The 18,674-nt window shown below is 40.3% G+C and overlaps 1 protein-coding gene across 6 annotated transcripts in view; it reads right to left on the bottom strand.

Annotated features, from left to right (window-relative positions):
* The window catches only part of PDE1C (phosphodiesterase 1C), a 525,292-nt gene that overhangs the window by 77,985 nt on the left and 428,633 nt on the right, over positions 1 to 18,674 (bottom strand). For all 6 annotated transcript variants that reach the window (XM_088834595.1, XM_088834591.1, XM_088834592.1 and 3 more), the window contains 5 exons: positions 17,995 to 18,096; positions 17,332 to 17,452; positions 6,342 to 6,423; positions 4,256 to 4,376; positions 1,380 to 1,555 (listed from right to left, as the gene is read on the bottom strand). In XM_088834595.1, coding sequence (XP_088690721.1) covers positions 1,380 to 1,555; positions 4,256 to 4,376; positions 6,342 to 6,423; positions 17,332 to 17,452; positions 17,995 to 18,096 — 602 coding nt within the window. The remainder of the gene's footprint in view (positions 1 to 1,379; positions 1,556 to 4,255; positions 4,377 to 6,341; positions 6,424 to 17,331; positions 17,453 to 17,994; positions 18,097 to 18,674) is intronic.

Genomic DNA, 18,674 nt, shown 5'->3' with positions numbered 1-18,674 from the left:
CAAAGCCTGCCAACAGGGAGGATTTCAATGTTTAAAGCATCCTAATAGACTGTAGACTGTGAGAGGCCACACTTAAAATATCACAGAAGAGCTGGCTTCTTCTCCATAGCTCGGGACACAAGCTTAGGACGTCCCCAAATGATAAGGGCCCAACTATGCCTTAAAAGAATTGTAAATATAAACACTTTGCCCCACCTGAACTGAGAAGCCACTTGGACAGGACACAATGTTGGCCTTTGAATAACTCCAGCAGTGTGATCTTGTCTCTTCTCTCTCAACACTAGAAGCAGAGCCCCCCGATATTTGAGGAACAAGACCTACTCCTACCCTTCTCCCTTGGGCAGACACTGGGTATATAAACATGTGGAATGCTGTGACCAGGGATAAAACTTTGCTTGCCTGTTATAAAAGTCTGGGACTCAATGTCAGTGGGTGCTGGTGAGGAGTACAGGCTTTCACTGAACTCCCATTCCTACTTGGAAAGAAATTCTGTGCTAATGCCTCCCTGTCCCCACCCAGGAGACTTCAAGCTTTGAGGACAAGTATGCCTGATATTCACCTCAGTGAATAAAATACCGTACAGAGCTTGGCATGCAGTAGGCAAGGAACAGGTGTTGGCAAAAACTGACTGCTGTTGGTGTACCTCCACAAAATCCACTGAGTTCTAGAACTCTAGAATCATCCACCGAGAATTGTCTCTAGAATCAGGCATCATAGCTGATGAGGCTTACCACTGCTATGTGTTCCTACTCAGACTACAGTATAAACATGCCATATGTATGAATCACGGAGCACATGCTCGGTAAACACAAACATGCAAATGAATTCTGACTTTCAAAAAACAAAGAGATTTCAGTCTGTTTTTGTTCATAGTACCAAGAGTGATGACTTTTCTTTGGATTTCTGTTTACCTGTGAGTTACCTTCATCTCAGGTCAGCCTGAGAACATGAAGATAAAAATGTATGTAAGCAGATTAAAGCTTTTCCTATCCCAGTGCAATGGCCGAAGTAGATAAAAGGAGGAGGAAAGGCCTGATAAATGTGCCACATGTCATAAAATAAGAATGACAAGATGGCCTAGCAGAAACCAAGAAATAGGAGGAACACCTGTCCTCTGTACAATCTTCATTTTGAGACGTATCTGGACATATATAGCACAAAGGTCATTCCATCAGGTGGCTTGGAAGTCAACCTCATTCTCTCAGGCACTAAGTATTAGATATAATAAAGAGCAAAAGATGGTCTCCTAACATTCAGCAATTTTAACATATATCCTGAGTTTGTGCTTCATTTTCAACACTTCTAAATCAGGGGTGGCAATGTCTTGCTTTGTGAGTGGGTCTGAGTGGTATGAACAAGATTCCCCATCAGCACCTTACCTTTGGGCACCTTGGCCCTCCATCTCTCCCGGTTGATGTGCACCACCTCAGTCCAAGTGGCTTTAAAACTCTTATAGTCAACAGGGATGACAGGGTTGTTGATTGGGGCACTTCCTTCTGAGCCAGAGCTCTTGACACCTGATCGCTTTGCATCTGTTGAACTGATGTTGTTCAAACTGGAGGATGAAAAAAAAAAAACCAAAGAGAGGGTTAGAGTTTGAAAATGTGTGCTGATAAGCAAGCCTAAGAGAAGAGTGGTAAACACGTATCAAGTTACTATTGTGAAATTCCTGGGGCCTGAGGTTTGTCATTTCTATTTTCGATATGCAACAGCTGGGAAATTCTCCATTTTCAGCAGAAAAAAAAAGTCAAGGTTTCAGTCTCATGAGTATTGATAGTCCCAAAGGTCCCCACATTTCAAATGTTCTTTTTCCATATGACTAGATTCCCCACACAAGAATTCTGTCTTTGACTTCCTGAAATTAACCCATTTAAACTTGAGTTCCATTTGGTTCCACAGTTTGCCTACCTTCCTTCACACTGACCACATTTCCAAGTTACTTAGTCACTTGGTCCTCTTTCTCTCTAGCTCCAGCTCCTCCTGTACTCAAGGAACTCTGATCCCAGGATACCTAAGGCTAGAGTAAGGGGACTTCCTCTTGTACCTGGGGGAAGGTAGAGAGGCATGGAGATTGTGAGAGATCAGTCGTGCATAAGACTTGTTTTTTAATATAATACCACTGGAGGGGTTTCCTTGGTGGCTCAGTGGTAAAGAATTCGCCTGCCAATGCAGGAACCATGGGTTTGACCTCTGGTCCAGGAAGATCCCACATGCCTCAGGGCAACTAAGCCTGTGTGCCACCACTATTGAGCCTGTGCTCTGTCTGGGAATGGCAACTACTGAGCCCTGAGGTTCAACTACCAAAGTCCAAATGCCCTAGAGCCCGTGCTCTGCAACAAGAGAAGCCATTGCAATAAGAAGCCTATGCACTGCAATGAAGAGTAGCCCTTGCTCACTGCAACTAGAGAAAATCCATTCAGCAACAAAGACCCAAACAGCCAAAAATAAATAAATATATAAAATTACAAAAATATTATTTATACCACTTGAAGCTTTAAACAGAGGCAACTTTAGGAAATACAGAAGTATATACATATATATATATATATAACATAGAAAGTGCCATCCTTCTGGAAAACTAGTTTTTTGAAGGTGTACTTATTTTAAATTAACTTTTATTGGAATAGAGCTGCTTTATAATGTTGTGTTAGTTTCTACTGTACAGCAAAGGGAATCAGCTATATGTACACATATATCCCCTCTTTTTTGTATTCTCTTCCCATTTAGGTGACCACAGTGCCTGAAGTATCACACATTTCCAGGGAACCACAGTCGTGACTGGCACAAATACAAATCCACTGAATGACAATCAAGACTAACCAGGTAAGTAGAGCAGACCTCAGCCCAGCGCTGGCAGAGTTGTGGGGGTGTGGGACTCAGACAGGGGGCTTCTGCCCTCTCTGTCAGCAGCCTTCACTAGGTCCCTTCACCATAAGCATTCCTGGGTTCCCTCTGTCCTAATCTTCTCGTCCTTCTTCCTCTCATTGCTCTTCTATTCTTTTTCTTCGTCATTCCATTTCTCTCCTTTATGACAGGGCCCCAGGTTTTGATGGATGAGGAGGAGGTTCGGTAATTCGAACCATTGAATACTAGTGACCACTGAGTGTTAGCATTATTGTAGCTGCTACTTCCTCTGTGCTGGACTCTGTGATAAAGGCTGTGAAAGTGAAAGTTGCTCAGTCGTGTCGGAATCTTTTCAACCCCATGGCCTATACAGTCCATGGAATTCTCTAGGCCAGAATACTGGAGTGGGTAACTTTTCCCTTCTCTAGGGGATCTTCCCAACCAAGGGATCGAACCATGGTCTCCTGCATTGTAGGGGCATTCTTTACCAACTGAGCTATCATATATAGGCTTTACATAGATTAAATAATTCACTTAATCCTCCCTGCAACTTATGAGTATTATAATCCACATTTTCAGAAATGGGGAAACTGAGGCAACTTGTCTGAGATGGTACAGTTAATTAGAAATGGAGTCAGGACGTTTAACTGGCCATATGATTCCAGAGGCTGTACACTTTGACTCCGTTTAATGATGTTGATGGAGAAGGAAATGGCAACCCACTCCAGTATTTTTGCCTGGAGAATCCTATGGACAGAGGAACCAGGTGGGCTACAGTCCATGGGGTCGCAAAGAGTCAAACATGACTGAGTGACACACACAACACACAGAATGCAGCGCAAAGTGCCAGACTTCTTAGGCACCAGCGCTTCATGATGTCGCCACCAAGACTGCCTGTGGGACAGTGTCAGACTCAACTGCAGTCAGATGGATGGGTGGAATGACGTTGTGGCAGAAGGTGATTTAAAAGTTCAGCTCTTTTTTCCCTCTACTTAATTTTCTTCCTGAACCTAGAAATGAAAGTTTCACTTAATATGTTAACTCTGATCCATGGTTCTTTCCTTTTAGAGTATGGGGAGCAAGGACTCTCCGGGTACAGCAGGTGATGTGCAGTGACTGATGATGTTGTGGTCAAAGCCTCCAAAAGAGAGACTGGATGGGGTCAGGGTGGGAGCAGTACTGGGAACCTATATATCATGACCTGGACCTTGATTACCCCCTTACAGGCCAGCCTGGAGAATACAGAGCGTACAACTTCGACTCCTCTGAGAAAAAGGAAGAAGCAGACACGTCTCATAAGGAGGAGGTAGGGTGAACACGATTAAGAAGTACCACGCCCATCCCTTCCAGAAGAAGTCTGTCCCCATGCACAGACCATCCTGACCCCCAGCTTTCAAGCTTCAACACTGACCTTGAACGCCTCTGCCCAATGCCCCCAGTTTGAGAGGGTTCATCAATCAGTGGACTCACGATCTTTTCTGTCATGTCTGTGAGCACAGTGAAGGTGGGTTCCACAATGAAATCAATGAAACCTGGAGAGAAACAGAAAAGTTTCAGAGGAACTACATAGTACCAGGGGCCTTTCCAATGCTCTCATGCAAACTGATGAGTTGTAATTTTCTTTTAAAATTCATCTACATAGGAGCGCCAAATCAGATTACGAGAGCTTAGGCTGGTCTTAATCATTTAATATAATCCTTGCTTTGACTATCATATGAGTCAGTTCCATTTTTCCTACATAGCTTTCCTTTAACTTTTTAGTAGACAGTTCAATAAAATGCTTAAAAATGCAAATTCAATATCTACTATGTAAAAAAACACTGCGATAAAAGTTGTAACACAACCTGCTTGCCCGTGGAAGTTGACAGAATTCAGTGAGCATAAAAATGGAAAGGGCCAAAGGAGAAGCCCAAAGAAAGGCCCCTAGGAAGGTAAGGGAAGGAGTGTATTTTCCCTCCCACTGTGCCAGTTGCAAACAGCATTATGGAGGTTGTGATATTTGAGCTGAGCCCTAAGGCTATTCCTTTTAGGTGGAGGGGGTGAAATAAGCAAGGTGACAGGACAGGGAAAAGTGCAGGATGTGTCTGGGGAATGACTTTAACTTAGGAATTCTTTTAGAGTCAGAAAGGGAAAGCCTGGGAAGGGTTATGATCTGTTCATGGAGGGAGGTTCCAAAGTACCAAGCTAGAGCTTAGGACTTAAATAGGCACTAGAAGCCCCTTAAGAACTTTGAGCAGCATTGTACTAAAATGTTTTCTGTTGCTATTTGGGAACGTTAATCTGGCAAGATGGATGGAGTGGGAGAAAGCAATGAAGGTTGACACTGGGAAAATCATTTTAGAAGCTTCACTTCACAAAGCCCAAAGACAAAGTAAGGGAGGTGAGATCCAGTGCCATTTTAAGGTGGGCGTGTGATGGAGGCACAGCAGCAGGTGGTCCTACCTGTAGGTGGAATCTGTCAGAGACTTCCACTGGGAAGGCAGGGAGAACGGAGACAATGGGGGAGAGTGTGGCCAGGGAGGAAGATGGTGGACTTCATATTAGACCTGCTGACTCAAGGTACCAGGGCCATATTTGGAGGGAAGAGGGCCAACAGGGTTGGAAACTAGGAGAGGGGTCAAATCTGGAAATGTTACCTTTGAGAGATCACCATGCTGGAGAGACAGTTGATGTTGGGCTGGAGTGATCATCTCAACAACTCAAAAATACCAAAGTGTGCTGTGACATGTCAGGAGAAAATATATGATTTGGGACTAATGGTGGTAACGCATTACACAGTGACATGAAAGTTGGAAGGAAACTAAATGCCAATCAAAGGAGATACGGTGTTTGAAAATATACAAATGCTTACTTTTACAATGACCAAGATAGAAGTGCATTTAATACACAGAAGTTAAGGATGATAAAAAATCCTGTAATGAAATTGGCAAGACAAAAGTTGTCCTATACAAGTAGCAACAGAATTCGGATAATAAAATAATAATAATGCATATATATTACAGTTATTAGCAGTGCAAAAGTATGCTAATTTTTTTTGAAAGCAAGGAAGGAAGGAAAGAAGGCAGGCAGAAAGGAAAGAGATATTTTTAAAAGAGCCATTCCTGGCAGTAAGGTCATCCAGGAAATTGTGCTGTCCTGGAAAGTGGGCTAGAGAAAGCATCACTGAGAAAACTCTTGGCACTGCATGCAGAATGGTGAGACTGAAGCAGAATGGGCTTCCCACCACTAATTGCTGTCACTGAAGGAATGAAGCCCCTTCTTCTCTTGGCAGGGAATGATGGAGATAGCAGTGTCACTGTCTAATCTTCCCAGGAACCAGTCACACTCCAGGAAGGAGGATGGGGACAGCGGCTCCATCAACCCAACCAGCCAAAGCCACGAGTACAGCAGCAGAATGGAGCCAGGTTCTAGCCAAAGAATCATGCGGAGCATCTGAGCTTACTTCCAGACACCCTTCTCTAGTTTTTCTCTCCATCAATGGATTGGCAAACACGTACCTACTTGTGACTGGGCAACCATGGTGGACTTCCGATCACACAAAGGAGAAAAAGGCAGACCCAGTTCTGCTTCTCTATCACCCTAGAAAAACAGGAGGTCAAAGTAAATTAAGAACAGAAGGCTGAGCCACCCAGATTTTACTTCACAACTTCAGCTGCCACGAAGGCCACTGGTCTTTCTTTTCATTATTACAGTTACATTATGTAGTAAGTCCTGCACCCTGTTCCTCTGCATAAGACACCAAGAAGCTGAAGCCCTCCAGGGTCCAATCATTCCATCCTACTGCAAAAGTGCATGCTGCTGTATAGAAAGCATCATCAGGTAGCAATAGGTCTTCTGAGGAAAATAAGCAAAGCAACGCATCCTGTGGCCGTGAGCCAGCACAGTAGTCAGAATTCTTGTGTGTTCTCCAGTCATCCTGTGCCTACCTGTAGCCTTTCTCAAGCCTGCAGACCCCTCCAGTTGTGGACAGTGTCTGAGACACCAGTTCTAACTGGACTTATTCGGAATCATTCTCCGAATGCTACCCAAAGTCATATGCAACTGGAATTAAGTGCTTCTGGGGCCTTCCCTGCAGGGCTCAGTGATGATGAAAAGTGGAACAAAAAAGTAGTAGAGTAACCAATTGCTTCTGTGTATCAAGTTAGACAATAATAAAACATGAGTCTCTGGCCAGTGTGTTCTCAATCCCACCAAAAGGCAAGACTATAATAAGCAAATGCTATGGAAAGTCTGGTTAAAGACGTAGATGATTTTTAAGAACAGCTCTGAACCAGAGCTCAATACTTCAGTCACACATCCAGAGGAAAGGGAAAGTGGGTCACACTTCTGAAAGCCACAAAGTTGTGTTTATTCAATTCACAAGAAAAGAATCTGCTCAGGTTAATGGCTACTGACTTCAGCTTGAACCTGGCCTTGCTCCCACCACCTGTGTGATCATGCTGCTGCTGCTGCTGCTGCTAAGTCACTTCAATCGTGTCCGACTCTGTGTGACCCCATAGACGGAAGCCCACCAGGCTCCCCTATCCCTGGGATTCTCCAAGCAAGAACATTGGAGTGGGTTGCCATTTCCTTCTCCAATGTGTGAAAGTGAAGTCGCTCAGTCGTGTCTGACCCTTAGTGACCCCATGGATTGCAGCCTACCAGGTTCCTCCATCCATGGGATTTTCTAGACAAGAGTACTGGAGTGGCTTGCCATTGCCTTCTCCGTGTATGATCATAGCAAGTGTATTTTTCCCTCTCTACATTTCAGCTTTATCACCTATAAAATGTGGGATAATAATCCCTATGTCATCAATAACAATGACAATTACATGAGAAAAGGTATACAAGTAAATTCAAAGAACAAGTACTATTTCTCAATAGATATTTCCACTAAATGAAGATCTGAGAAACATTTATTGAACTTAATACATCTAACTGTTACATTCTGACTATAATAAATATCACCAATGAACTAATGGTAAATAGTAATAATAAGCTAGTTTGACAACCAGGTCTAGTTCAAAAACTGAATGATTTTTCTTTCTAAGGCATGTTACCAAAGAGAAAGGAGCTAACTAACACACACATTTAAGATTTACTGAAAAGAAGGAAAAGGAATGGGCATCTCAGGAAGCTGAATAGTGGGGCTTACAGTGGGTGCTGGGACATCCAAGGGTCTCAGGAACACTCCTGAAGGGGCTTAGTTCTCTCTGTACCCTTTTCCTGTATTAACAAACCATAGGACACAATGGTTCTTCTGTTTCCAAGTATGCTTTGCTAAGGGCTGTTCTATTGCTCAAGTAGCATGATAGAAAGAACGTATTCCAAAGCTGTTTCTATTTGGGCAATATGATGAGAAGGAAGAGTATATATAACGTAAATGTAGTTGTGCAGATGGTTCAGTGGGCTAGCTCAGCCAACACAAATAAAACTCACTCTTATCCCCTGTGAAGCAGGGATATACATTGTTTTGTTGGTATATTTTAATGGGGGTGGCTTAAAAGAACACTAACTGCTTGACTACTAAGAAATATGCATTAATTTGAATTTTATTACTGAAAAGTCTAAACATCACTAAGCAACTTATCTTACGGACTTGCCCATACCCATATCACTTACATCCTTTGAATTTAAATAACTACTACTACTAATTTCTATAAACCTATTTTAAGATAGTGATCCCTGAATTCCCTCTGGAGGCAGATACATTTATAAACCGGAAAAAATACACAGAAATTAATACAGAATAATGTACTTCTACAGGCGAATCTAGCTTGACTAATACAGTATTTTATGACTCCATGACTACTGGCCCTTGTGGAATTATTCACTCACTTTCCTCTTTATTAAAGAGGTCAATGTTTTCCAAAAAAAGGGCAATAGTCTCAGTTGGCACAAAGGATTTTTTTTAGTGAACTCATTTTTTTTTTTCAGGACAGTGCACAAAAATAAGTAACTTTCATTCTTCTGGGAGGGTTAAGATAGCTGATTTAAGCAATCTACATAAGCTATCTACAAAAGGAACACAATGAATGCTTGATTTATGAATAAAAAGGTGAATTTGGTTAGAAATACTCAAGTTCCTTTGGCCACCTGGACATCTGTGATAAGCAAGCTGAGGGAGCAATTAGGCAGTTAACAGTTCACAACCTCCCCTTATTTCCTGTCCACATAGCTAGACTACCCTTCCCAGAATCTCTGCCAGTTTGTGTTAGATAATATGTATGTTTCTACCACAGTTCTGGCCTACAAAATCTCCTATGCCTATGTCTGTATGTACTTCCTTCTTTTGCTGCCTTGATGTAGATAAGCACCATGGAAGCCATGTAGATGGTAGAGTCTGGATCTAAAAGCACTGCTTATTGTAAACCATCTGCCAATCAAGACTCTTGTTGGTACTTTACATGAGTTGGTGATAAAGTTTCATTTTTTGTGTGCTGTTTTACACTTCAGGGGTTTGTTTGTTACAGCAGCTATCTGTAAGCAGCAAAACAAGCAAGAGAAACAAAGGTTCTTTCTGTATTGGAACTTTACAGGGCAAATTGCATCTCTCAATGCAAGAGCTTCAAAAGATCATTGGGTGATATCACGAGAGAGTATTTCCCAGTATAGTGGAGAAAAGGTAATTAATTGGGGAGACAACAAAAGCATCAAGCTGAACAGAATGCAGCAATATATACTCTTCTTTCCCAGGGAAGAAGTTACAAATATGAGGTATGAGCAAATTACTGTAATTCTGGATTTAAGATAAGTATAGCAAAGACATCTTTGCCCTCCCCTCTCAGAAATTATCCTCTCAGAACAAGAAACAACAGAAACACAAACAAATAGCAGGAGAAATCTGTGAACTCAGTCAAAACTATGTGAGGAACAATTGTCAAATGCTGTGAATATCCAGGAGGGCTGATGGAAGATGCCCACAGAAAAGGCCTGTGACTGCAGGTGTCAGATAAAGCTTGAAGAACAGAGGTTTTCAAAACTCACTGATAGGAAAAACACCCCACATCCATCCCATTGGAAAACCTGAGAAGCAGCAGACCCTGATGTGAAGAGCTACTCTGAACCCTACTTAGCTTCAAGAAATAGTAAAGAAGAAAATGCTGAATGAGAAAGTATACAAGCATGGCAAGAGTGTATGGATAACAGACTGTACCATGGGCCGTCCTACAACTACTGCCTACTGCTGACTGGGAAGAAGTAAAGGCTAACACACACACACGTACACACACACCACGTCATAGAAACTCATAATAAATCATGCAGCTTCAGTTCATTTCAGTCGCTCAGTCGTGTCCGACTTTTTGCGACCCCATGAATGACAGCATGCCAAGCCTCCCTGTCCATCACCAACTCCCGTTTCTGCCTGGCACTTATCTCCTGAAAACAGTAGGTCAAAAAATAATGCATTTCACTCAAAGATGGTAAATAATAATCAAATGAAGGAGAAGGAAGGGCAGAGGAAGAGCAGATGGAGGTGGAGGGAGAAAGGGAGGAGGAAGAGGCAGCACTACACCAATACAAGGAGGAAAAAAAAAATTATGGAAAGATACTTTACATGAAAAGGAAAAATGGAAAAAGAAACAGAAAAATAAAAATAACAGATAGGGAACACTCATCAGAAAAAAACAGTGCCACCAAGTGACGACCAAACATACATACTCCCATGATGGGAAAAAAATTCCTGAAATGATTAAGAACCAGGGCTCAGGGAAACAGGAACTAGCAGAGCTCAGGGAAGATATGGAGAAGAAAAACAGAACCATCACATAAATGAAGATTGTAGTGGAGGCAGCACAAAGGAGAGTTATTTTTTATAAAAATACATTAAGAGATGTGGAATTCAGGAATGAAAAAAATACCACTCATCAGAGAGTTACAAAACAATTTAAAGGAAAATAACAGAGAAGAAAAACAAGAGAGGTGACATACAAATAACTGTTTTTCCTAAAGAAGGAAGCAAATGGAAAAGGAAATCGTTAAAGATTTCATCAAAGGAACTTGAATCTATACAGAAAAGAAACACTCCAGGCCCCAAGAAAAACTATTATAGAGCAATCATTATTGAAATATAGCCTAGTAATGTCACTGGGCTTCAAAGGTAAAGAAAAAATTCTTAGGGCACATAAGCAAAAATATATACCACCTAGACATGAAAATAATTCCAGCATGGCCTCCAACCTCTGCATAGCAACATTCTTAGGTGGAAGACATTTAAACAAACTATAAAAAAGACCTCAGTTCAGTTCAGTTCAGTCACTCAGTCATGTCCAACTCTTTGCAACCCCATGGACTGCCGCACGCCAGGCCTCCCTGTCCATTACCAACTACCAAAGTTTACTCAAAGCCATGTCCATTGAATTGGTGATGCCATCCAACCATCTTATCCTCTGTTGTCCCCTTCTCTTCCTGCCCTCAATCTTTCCCAGCATCAGGGTCTTTTCCAATGAGTCAGCTCTTTGCATCAGGTGGCCAAAGTATTGGAGTTTCAGTTTCATCATCAGTCCTTCCAATGAATATTCAGTACTGATTTCCTTTAGGATGGACTGGTTGGATCTCCCTGCAGTCTAAGGGACTCTCAAGAGTCTTCTCCAAACCACAGTTCAAAACCATCAATCAAAAAAGACTTCAGGGAAAGGAAATTTGATTCAAAAAATGTCTTACCCAAGCAAACTGTGACCCAAGTATAAAAGCAGTAGAAAAACTTGCAAACACACAGAAATGTGGCTTTTAGTACTCCTAGAAGACACCACTCAAGGAACAACTTTGACCAATAGATGAATGAACCAAACGTGGCCAAAGTGCCATCACTGAGTAAAGCCAAGACAAGAACAACTGAAAAAATTATGCTTTTGCCAAACTCGTTTATTTTCCATCTTTCTGGGTCACATTGTTTTCGCTCTATATTTTGGAAACAGCATATAGTACATGAGATAGAATGCTTACTCAGAAAATAGAATTTAGAAATAATACAGCCAACAAACAGTAACAAGGAATTAGTCATGTTATGAAAGGAAAAGGGGAAAAGTGTTGGGAGGTACTGAATAAGCACTAGCTTTCTTATGTGTATAGATGGGGGTGCAAATATACCATTTAAACCTGATATATATAAAAGATAGAGCTATATCTAAATGACAAAGGTACATACTACAAGAATTAAGCAAGTTGATACAACTAGCTGTTGGAGAAGAGGCAAGAGGAAGCAGAAGCCTGCTAATTTTTATTGATACTATCTAAATAAAAAGAGGATATAAAGTTTGCATTACCAAGTTGGCCAATATTAAAACTAAAAACATAATATAAAACTTTCAAGTCATCAGAAGAAATAAATACATAATAAGCAGATGGTACAGCCAATTGCACTCATCTCACATGCTAGTAAAGTCATGCTCAAAATTCTCCAAGCCAGGCTTCAGCAATATGTGAACCGAGAACTCCCAGATGTTCAAGCAGGTTTTAGAAAAGGCAGAGGCACCAGAGATCAAATTGCCAACATCCACTGGATCATGGAGAAAGCAAGAGAGTTCCAGAAAAACATCTATTTCTGCTTCACTGACTATGCCAAAGCCTTTGACTGTGTGGATCACAATAAACTGTGGAAAATACTGAAAGAGATGGGAATACCAGACCACCTGACCTGCCTCTTGAGAAACCTGTATGCAGGTCATGAAGCAACAGTTAGAACTGGACATGGAACAACAGACTGGTTCCAAATAGGAAAAGGAGTACGTCAAGGCTGTATATTGTCACCTTGCTTATTTAACTTATATGCAGAGTACATCATGAGGAATGCTGGGCTGGAAGAACCACAAGCTGGAATCAAGATTGCCAGGAGAAATATCAATAACCTCAGATATGCAGATGACACCACCCTTATGGCAGAAAGTGAAGAGGAACTCAAAAGCCTCTTGATGAAAGTGAAAGAGGAGAGTGAAAAAGTTGGCTTGAAGCTCAACATTCAGAAAACAAAGATCATGGCATCTGATCCCATCACTTCATGGGAAATAGATGGAAAAATAGTGGAAACAGTGTCAGACTTTATTTTTTGGGGCTGCAAAATCACTGCAGATGCTGATTGCAGCCAGGAAATTAAAAGACGCTTACTCCTTGGAGGAAAGTTATGACCAACCTAGATAGTATATTAAAAAGCAGAGACATTACTTTGCCAACCAAGGTCCATCTAGTCAAGGCTATGGTTTTTCCCGTGGTCATGTATGGATGTGAGAGTTGGACTGTGAAGAAAGCTGATCTCCGAAGAATTGATGCTTTTGAACTGTGGTGTTGGAGAAGACTCTTGAGAGTCCCTTGGACTGCAAGAAGATCCAACCAGTCCATTCTAAAGGAAACCAATACTGGGTGTTCATTGGAAGGACTGATGCTAAAGCTGAAACTCCAATACTTTGGCCACCTCATGCGACGAGTTGACTCACTGGAAAAGACTCTGATGCTGGGAAAGGTTGCGGGCGGGAGGAGAAGGGGACGACAGAGAATGAGATGGCTGGATAGCATCACCGACTCTGTGGACATGAGTTTGAGTGAACTCTGGGAGTTGGTGATGGACAGGGAGGCCTGGCGTGCTGTGATTCATGGGGTCGCAGAGAGTCGGACACGACTGTGCGACTGAACTGAACTGAACTGAACAGCCAATATAGTGAACAATTTTAAAATAAGCCACAAAACAGAAATCATAATATAAAATATGATAGTACCTAAGAGCAAAGATTCCTGTCATATCAACAGATGTTAATATGGTTAATTTCAAATAATAAAAGAATTTTAGATTGGCTCATAAAAATCCCTCAATTATAAGCAATGTTTAAAACACATATCCAAATCAAAGTGTCTCTGAAACGTTAGGGTAAAAAGTTAAAAGTAAAAGGTTAGAGTAAAAAGACAAGAGTCTCTTCTTAAAATGAGCTGAATTTTAATTCTAGGTAAAAGCATTAGATAAGACAAATAAGCAGGCTTTATAATGATAGAGGATTCAATAAACTATGAAAATCTAGCAATTATGAATATCTAAGAACCAGAAACACAGAATCAACATTCAGGAAGAAAAACTATACTACATAGAAACAGAAAATAATAATATAAACACCTGTCAGCTCACGAAACATCACATTTTAAAAAATAGCATATAAAATATCTGCTACTGATAAGTCACTTCAGTCGTGTCCGACTCTGTGTGACCCCATAGATGGAAGCTCACCAGGCTCCCCCGTCCCTGGGATTCTCCAGGGAAGAACACTGGAGTGGGTTGCCATTTCCTTCTCCATAAAATATCTAAATGACATAATTGATAAGGAGGAAGGATATGCCTGGTGTTTTATACTTTGCAAGTAGAAGATAAAGTGACTTTTCAAGAACCATGACCATTCACAAAAATTGATTTTTTTAGTACGTGAAAAGCAAATTTCACAATAAGGCCCAAACAACGAAAAATTCTGTGATCAAATTTTGATAAGTCACAAATCAATTACAAAAGTAGAAAGCAAAGGAAACTACCACTGGGAAAATCACATAAACAAACACATCCGTTTGAAGCAACTCTTAGTGAAGAAAAATCAAAACTCAGAGTACAAAATATTTAATAAAGAATGATTGTGAACACACGGCATATCAGAATCTACAAGATTCATGATTAACAAAAAGATAAACCCCTAGCCTTATATTTACTAATATTGAACAGGCAGAATGAAAATAAATGAATTGGACATCCAACTTGAGGAGTTAGCTAAATAAATGAATTAATAATAATCAAGCAGAAGAAATAAATTAATAAAAATGAAAGCAGTAATTTATATCATAAAATAAAAAAGAAATAATCAAATATTCAAATGATCGCTAACTATATACAGAAAAGACGCGTATATGAAATAAACAAAAAATGGGAAAATAACCACAAACACAGAGGAAATTAAAAGAATTGTAGGCAATGTTTGTAAAATATAAAAAATATACAGCAAATGAATCTCCAGAGTTTCTCAAGATGTATTTACCAAAAAGGCAAACTCACAGTTTCTTAAAGTCAGTATTTCATTGAAAAAGACCTGAGGCAGAGGCTTGTATTTTGTAAAATATGGTTATGAAACTGAAGATGTAACTTACTCTCTCAGCAGTGCATAGAAGGTCTGGTCTATCAGCACTGAGGCTATGCCTTTATTTTGAAATATAACCCAACATCTAAATGTAATTTTTTCAAAGACTCTACAGTCCCATTGAGATTTCCCATTTGAACTGTTCAATTTAAAACCTATAGTTAAGAGCTAAGGCAACATTTCTCCTACAAGGGTTACTTACCATGGCTTATGGCATCTGGGTTAAAATATTAAGTCAATAAAAATAATTTACTGAATCATAATTGCTAAAAAATTAGTTCCAGTCCACTGAGCTAACATTTCATTCCCAATTGGCAAGAAATTCAATACGGTTGTTTTCATATTGCTCTGGTACATTTTCTTTCAATTCAAGTTTATGTTTGTGCAAATAAGGTTTTCTTTAGTGGGAAAAATGTTCACATTTAAGTAATTTCTCATATTCACTCTCTCACAATTAAAAAAGGAATCACTTCAATACCTCAAATTTATGAGTTAACTATGATTTACCTCTGTTGCTGCTAAGTCGCTTCAGTCGTGTCCGACTCTGTGCGACCCCATAGACAGCAGCCCACCTGGATCTCCTGTCCCTGCGGTTCTCCAGGCAAGAACACTGGAGTGGGTTGCCATTTCATTCTCCAATGCATGAAAGTGAAAAGGGAAAGTGAAGTCGCTCAGTCGTGTCTGACTCCTAGCGACCTAGTGGACTGCAGCCTACCAGGCTCCTCCGTCCATGGGATTTTCCAGGCAAGAGTACTGGAGTGGGTTGCCATTGCCTTCTCTGTGATTTACCTCTAGCTTCAGATTAAAATTCCTAGTTTATAGTGGGTGTATTACAAAAGCAATGATCAAAAAAGGCATGTGATAATGGAAGTGGAGATTAATATTAGAAAAACAATATCTGGAAAAATGGCTCAAAATTAACCCTCAATTAAGAATGAATTTGGGTCATTCTTGTATATACAATATGGCCACACCTGTACAGTGTTAGTTCCTCTCACCCCTTGGGTTCCCCTTGAGAACCACTCTGTGAGGCCAAGCGTTGACCATGTAAGGAGACAGCCATATGCTGAATAAGGAACCTGCTGGCATACTCACAGAACAGCTTAGTGGGGGCACACATGTGTACATGTGTTGGACAGAACGTTGGACAGAATGTGCACTCTTGGGCAGAACGAAGAAAACACTTAATGTGGGGAGGACTCTAAGGAAAAAGGTTGGTCCAACCTTCCTTTAAATCCCCTGATACCCCCAAAACAAGTCACAGATAAGACCATTAGGAACCAAAGCAGTGATTTCACTAGTCCCAGGCCACAGAGCAGCTGGAATAAGAATTCCAATAGAGGGGCTTCTGAACTTTGCTTAATATACAGTTAGCTCTAGTCCCACCTCAATACCAGACATTGTGTGCAGCTTCAGATGGAAAAAAACAAACACAGAAATGCCTTCTATAATTTCTCCATTCAAACGAGAATCCTGAGAATAATCCTAAGAATAATTTGCTTCCAAAAATCTGAGTAACTAGTGAAAGGGTATATCTCTTGTCAGTTTAGGGGAAAAAGTTGAGACTGGTCAATACGTAATGTTTTATAGAACGTCAGAGGTCTCTGAATCTGTACTGTAACCTCTCTCAGTAAATTAATAAGAACTAATAAATTAACCATATGGACTTGAATTAACTGTAGTTCCGGTCCCACAATCTACATGCCATCTTGCCTTGAACCTCAGGACCTCACTTCTCAAAGCAGATATTTTAATGGCAGCTCTTCTTGAGATGAGCTTAGTGCACATGCCTGGGTTTGAGAAGACAGCAGTCTTGGTGCTATGCATTTATTTACTGTTTTATTTCTCTACTTCTATGCAGCTTAAAAAAAAATTAAAGCAGTGTATCCTCATTAAAGACTGATTTTTCTTGTAGAAAACACTACCCTGTGTCTTAGGATATAGTAAGTTTAAATATAATTGAAACAGTAGCTTCAAATAATTTTCTGAACTCAAATTGCTCCAACTGGCTTTGGAATTGGACAACATGGGTTTGTCTGCTAGAAAGGAACAGCCCAGTCAATTATAATAGAGAAGCAGGTTACAGTGACTGCCATTTGGTCACCCCATTAGAAAAAAAAGTAAACGTGTACCTCAGATGATATTTTGACAAAAGACTGCCACAAGGAAATGTGTTTTTTCCCCCAAACAGAAATGCATAGGATAGAAATACCATAACATTCTGATAATCAGAACGTAGGTGAGAGTCAAACATCACATGACCAGAAGGCCAAAAATAAAAGCTGTGAACCATCCCTTCAAAAAGAAGATAATTGTAACCACAACAGTCCTGATTACAGTGTTGCTGAAATACAAAAGTCAGGCTATATTCACGGATGACACCAGGTGGGGGAACAAAGCAACAAGGTACCTGTCTGAAGAACTCCTCCAGGAGTGACATGGTCCAGCGATGGTGGAGCTCCCATGCTTTTGCTGGATGGCTGATGTCTGCCGTGTGCAACATCAAGGATAATGCTTTTGGCTTTTCAATTCTGTAAATCCAAAGGACGCAAACACATAATGACCAAACTCAGAAAATCTCAATAAGAGTTTTTTAAATATCACTATTTTTTAAAAAATCCCTTCCATTCTCCCATCTCAAAGCCCACTGCTGCTGAACTGGGGGGAAATCATCATTTCATCCTCCAACTGGGACATTTATCAGCATGGTCTCCATGTTTATTGAACTGGACACCTTAAAAACTGACTCAAAACCATTTCTAGAATATCCGTCATCATGAAAAAGACAAGAATCCAAGAGTCACTCACTGACCTTTATTTGTTGCCTCTGCATTGAAGGGATCTTTTAAATTCTCATTAGGGCAAATTGTTACTGGCCCTATTATTTATTTTAACCCTGATGAGAAATATCCATGATAGGTAATATTCTCATGTGCTCTCCTCCAAGCGTCACTACTTTATGAGACCATTTAATAAAGTTATATTAAAAGAGATAAACTTTAAAGGTACAGTGACATGGACAAGTAGGAGGTCAAACACCTATAAAAACACATGAGGTTACAGGTTCACTCACGCTTCTGGCTGTTGAAGAGCAGTCTTCATTGCTTTGATTTGCTGAAAATGACAGGACATATCTGTGGCCATCACCATCTCAATTACCAAGGTCCGAAATTCCCTTTCAGAGATACATCACAGAGGAAAAAGGGTGGAAGTAAAAAATAGAAGGTAAAAATTAGTTTATTCTTTTCCAGTTCTAATCAAAATCAGTTAGTTGTGATATTTCAAATCTAACGAGTCTTTTAGGTAGACTTTTATGAGAAACAAAGATTAAAGATGAAGGAAATCACTTATTAGGAACATATGTGGAATGCACATCATTGGAAAATTGATTCACAGGAAAAATTTCAATGAAACAAAATATAGGAAAGCATTCCTTTTTGCACTGAGCTCAAGATTTGAGAAAAAATTAATTTGAAATTAATCCTAGGAGAGTGACTGATAATCCATGGTACACACGGGATATAGGGATCCTACTTTTTTTAAATAGACCTTTTTAGAGCAGTTTTAGGTTTACAGAAAAGTTGAGAAGATAGTACAGAGAGCTCTCATATGCCCCTTCTCCCCTACAGTTTCCTTCATTACTAACCTCTTACATTAATGCTAGACATGTGTTATAATTGATGACCAATACCTACACTTTGCATTCACTCTAGTGCATGGTTCACCTGAGGGGCCATTCTCATGTTGCACAGT

The sequence above is a fragment of the Moschus berezovskii genome, chromosome 3, assembly GCF_049115385.1.
Source record: "Moschus berezovskii isolate FMDL1 chromosome 3, NW_MosBer_1.0, whole genome shotgun sequence".
NCBI lineage: Eukaryota > Metazoa > Chordata > Mammalia > Artiodactyla > Moschidae > Moschus > Moschus berezovskii.
The sequence above is the reverse complement of the archived record's forward strand: the minus strand, read 5'-3'. Positions and strand labels throughout refer to the sequence as shown.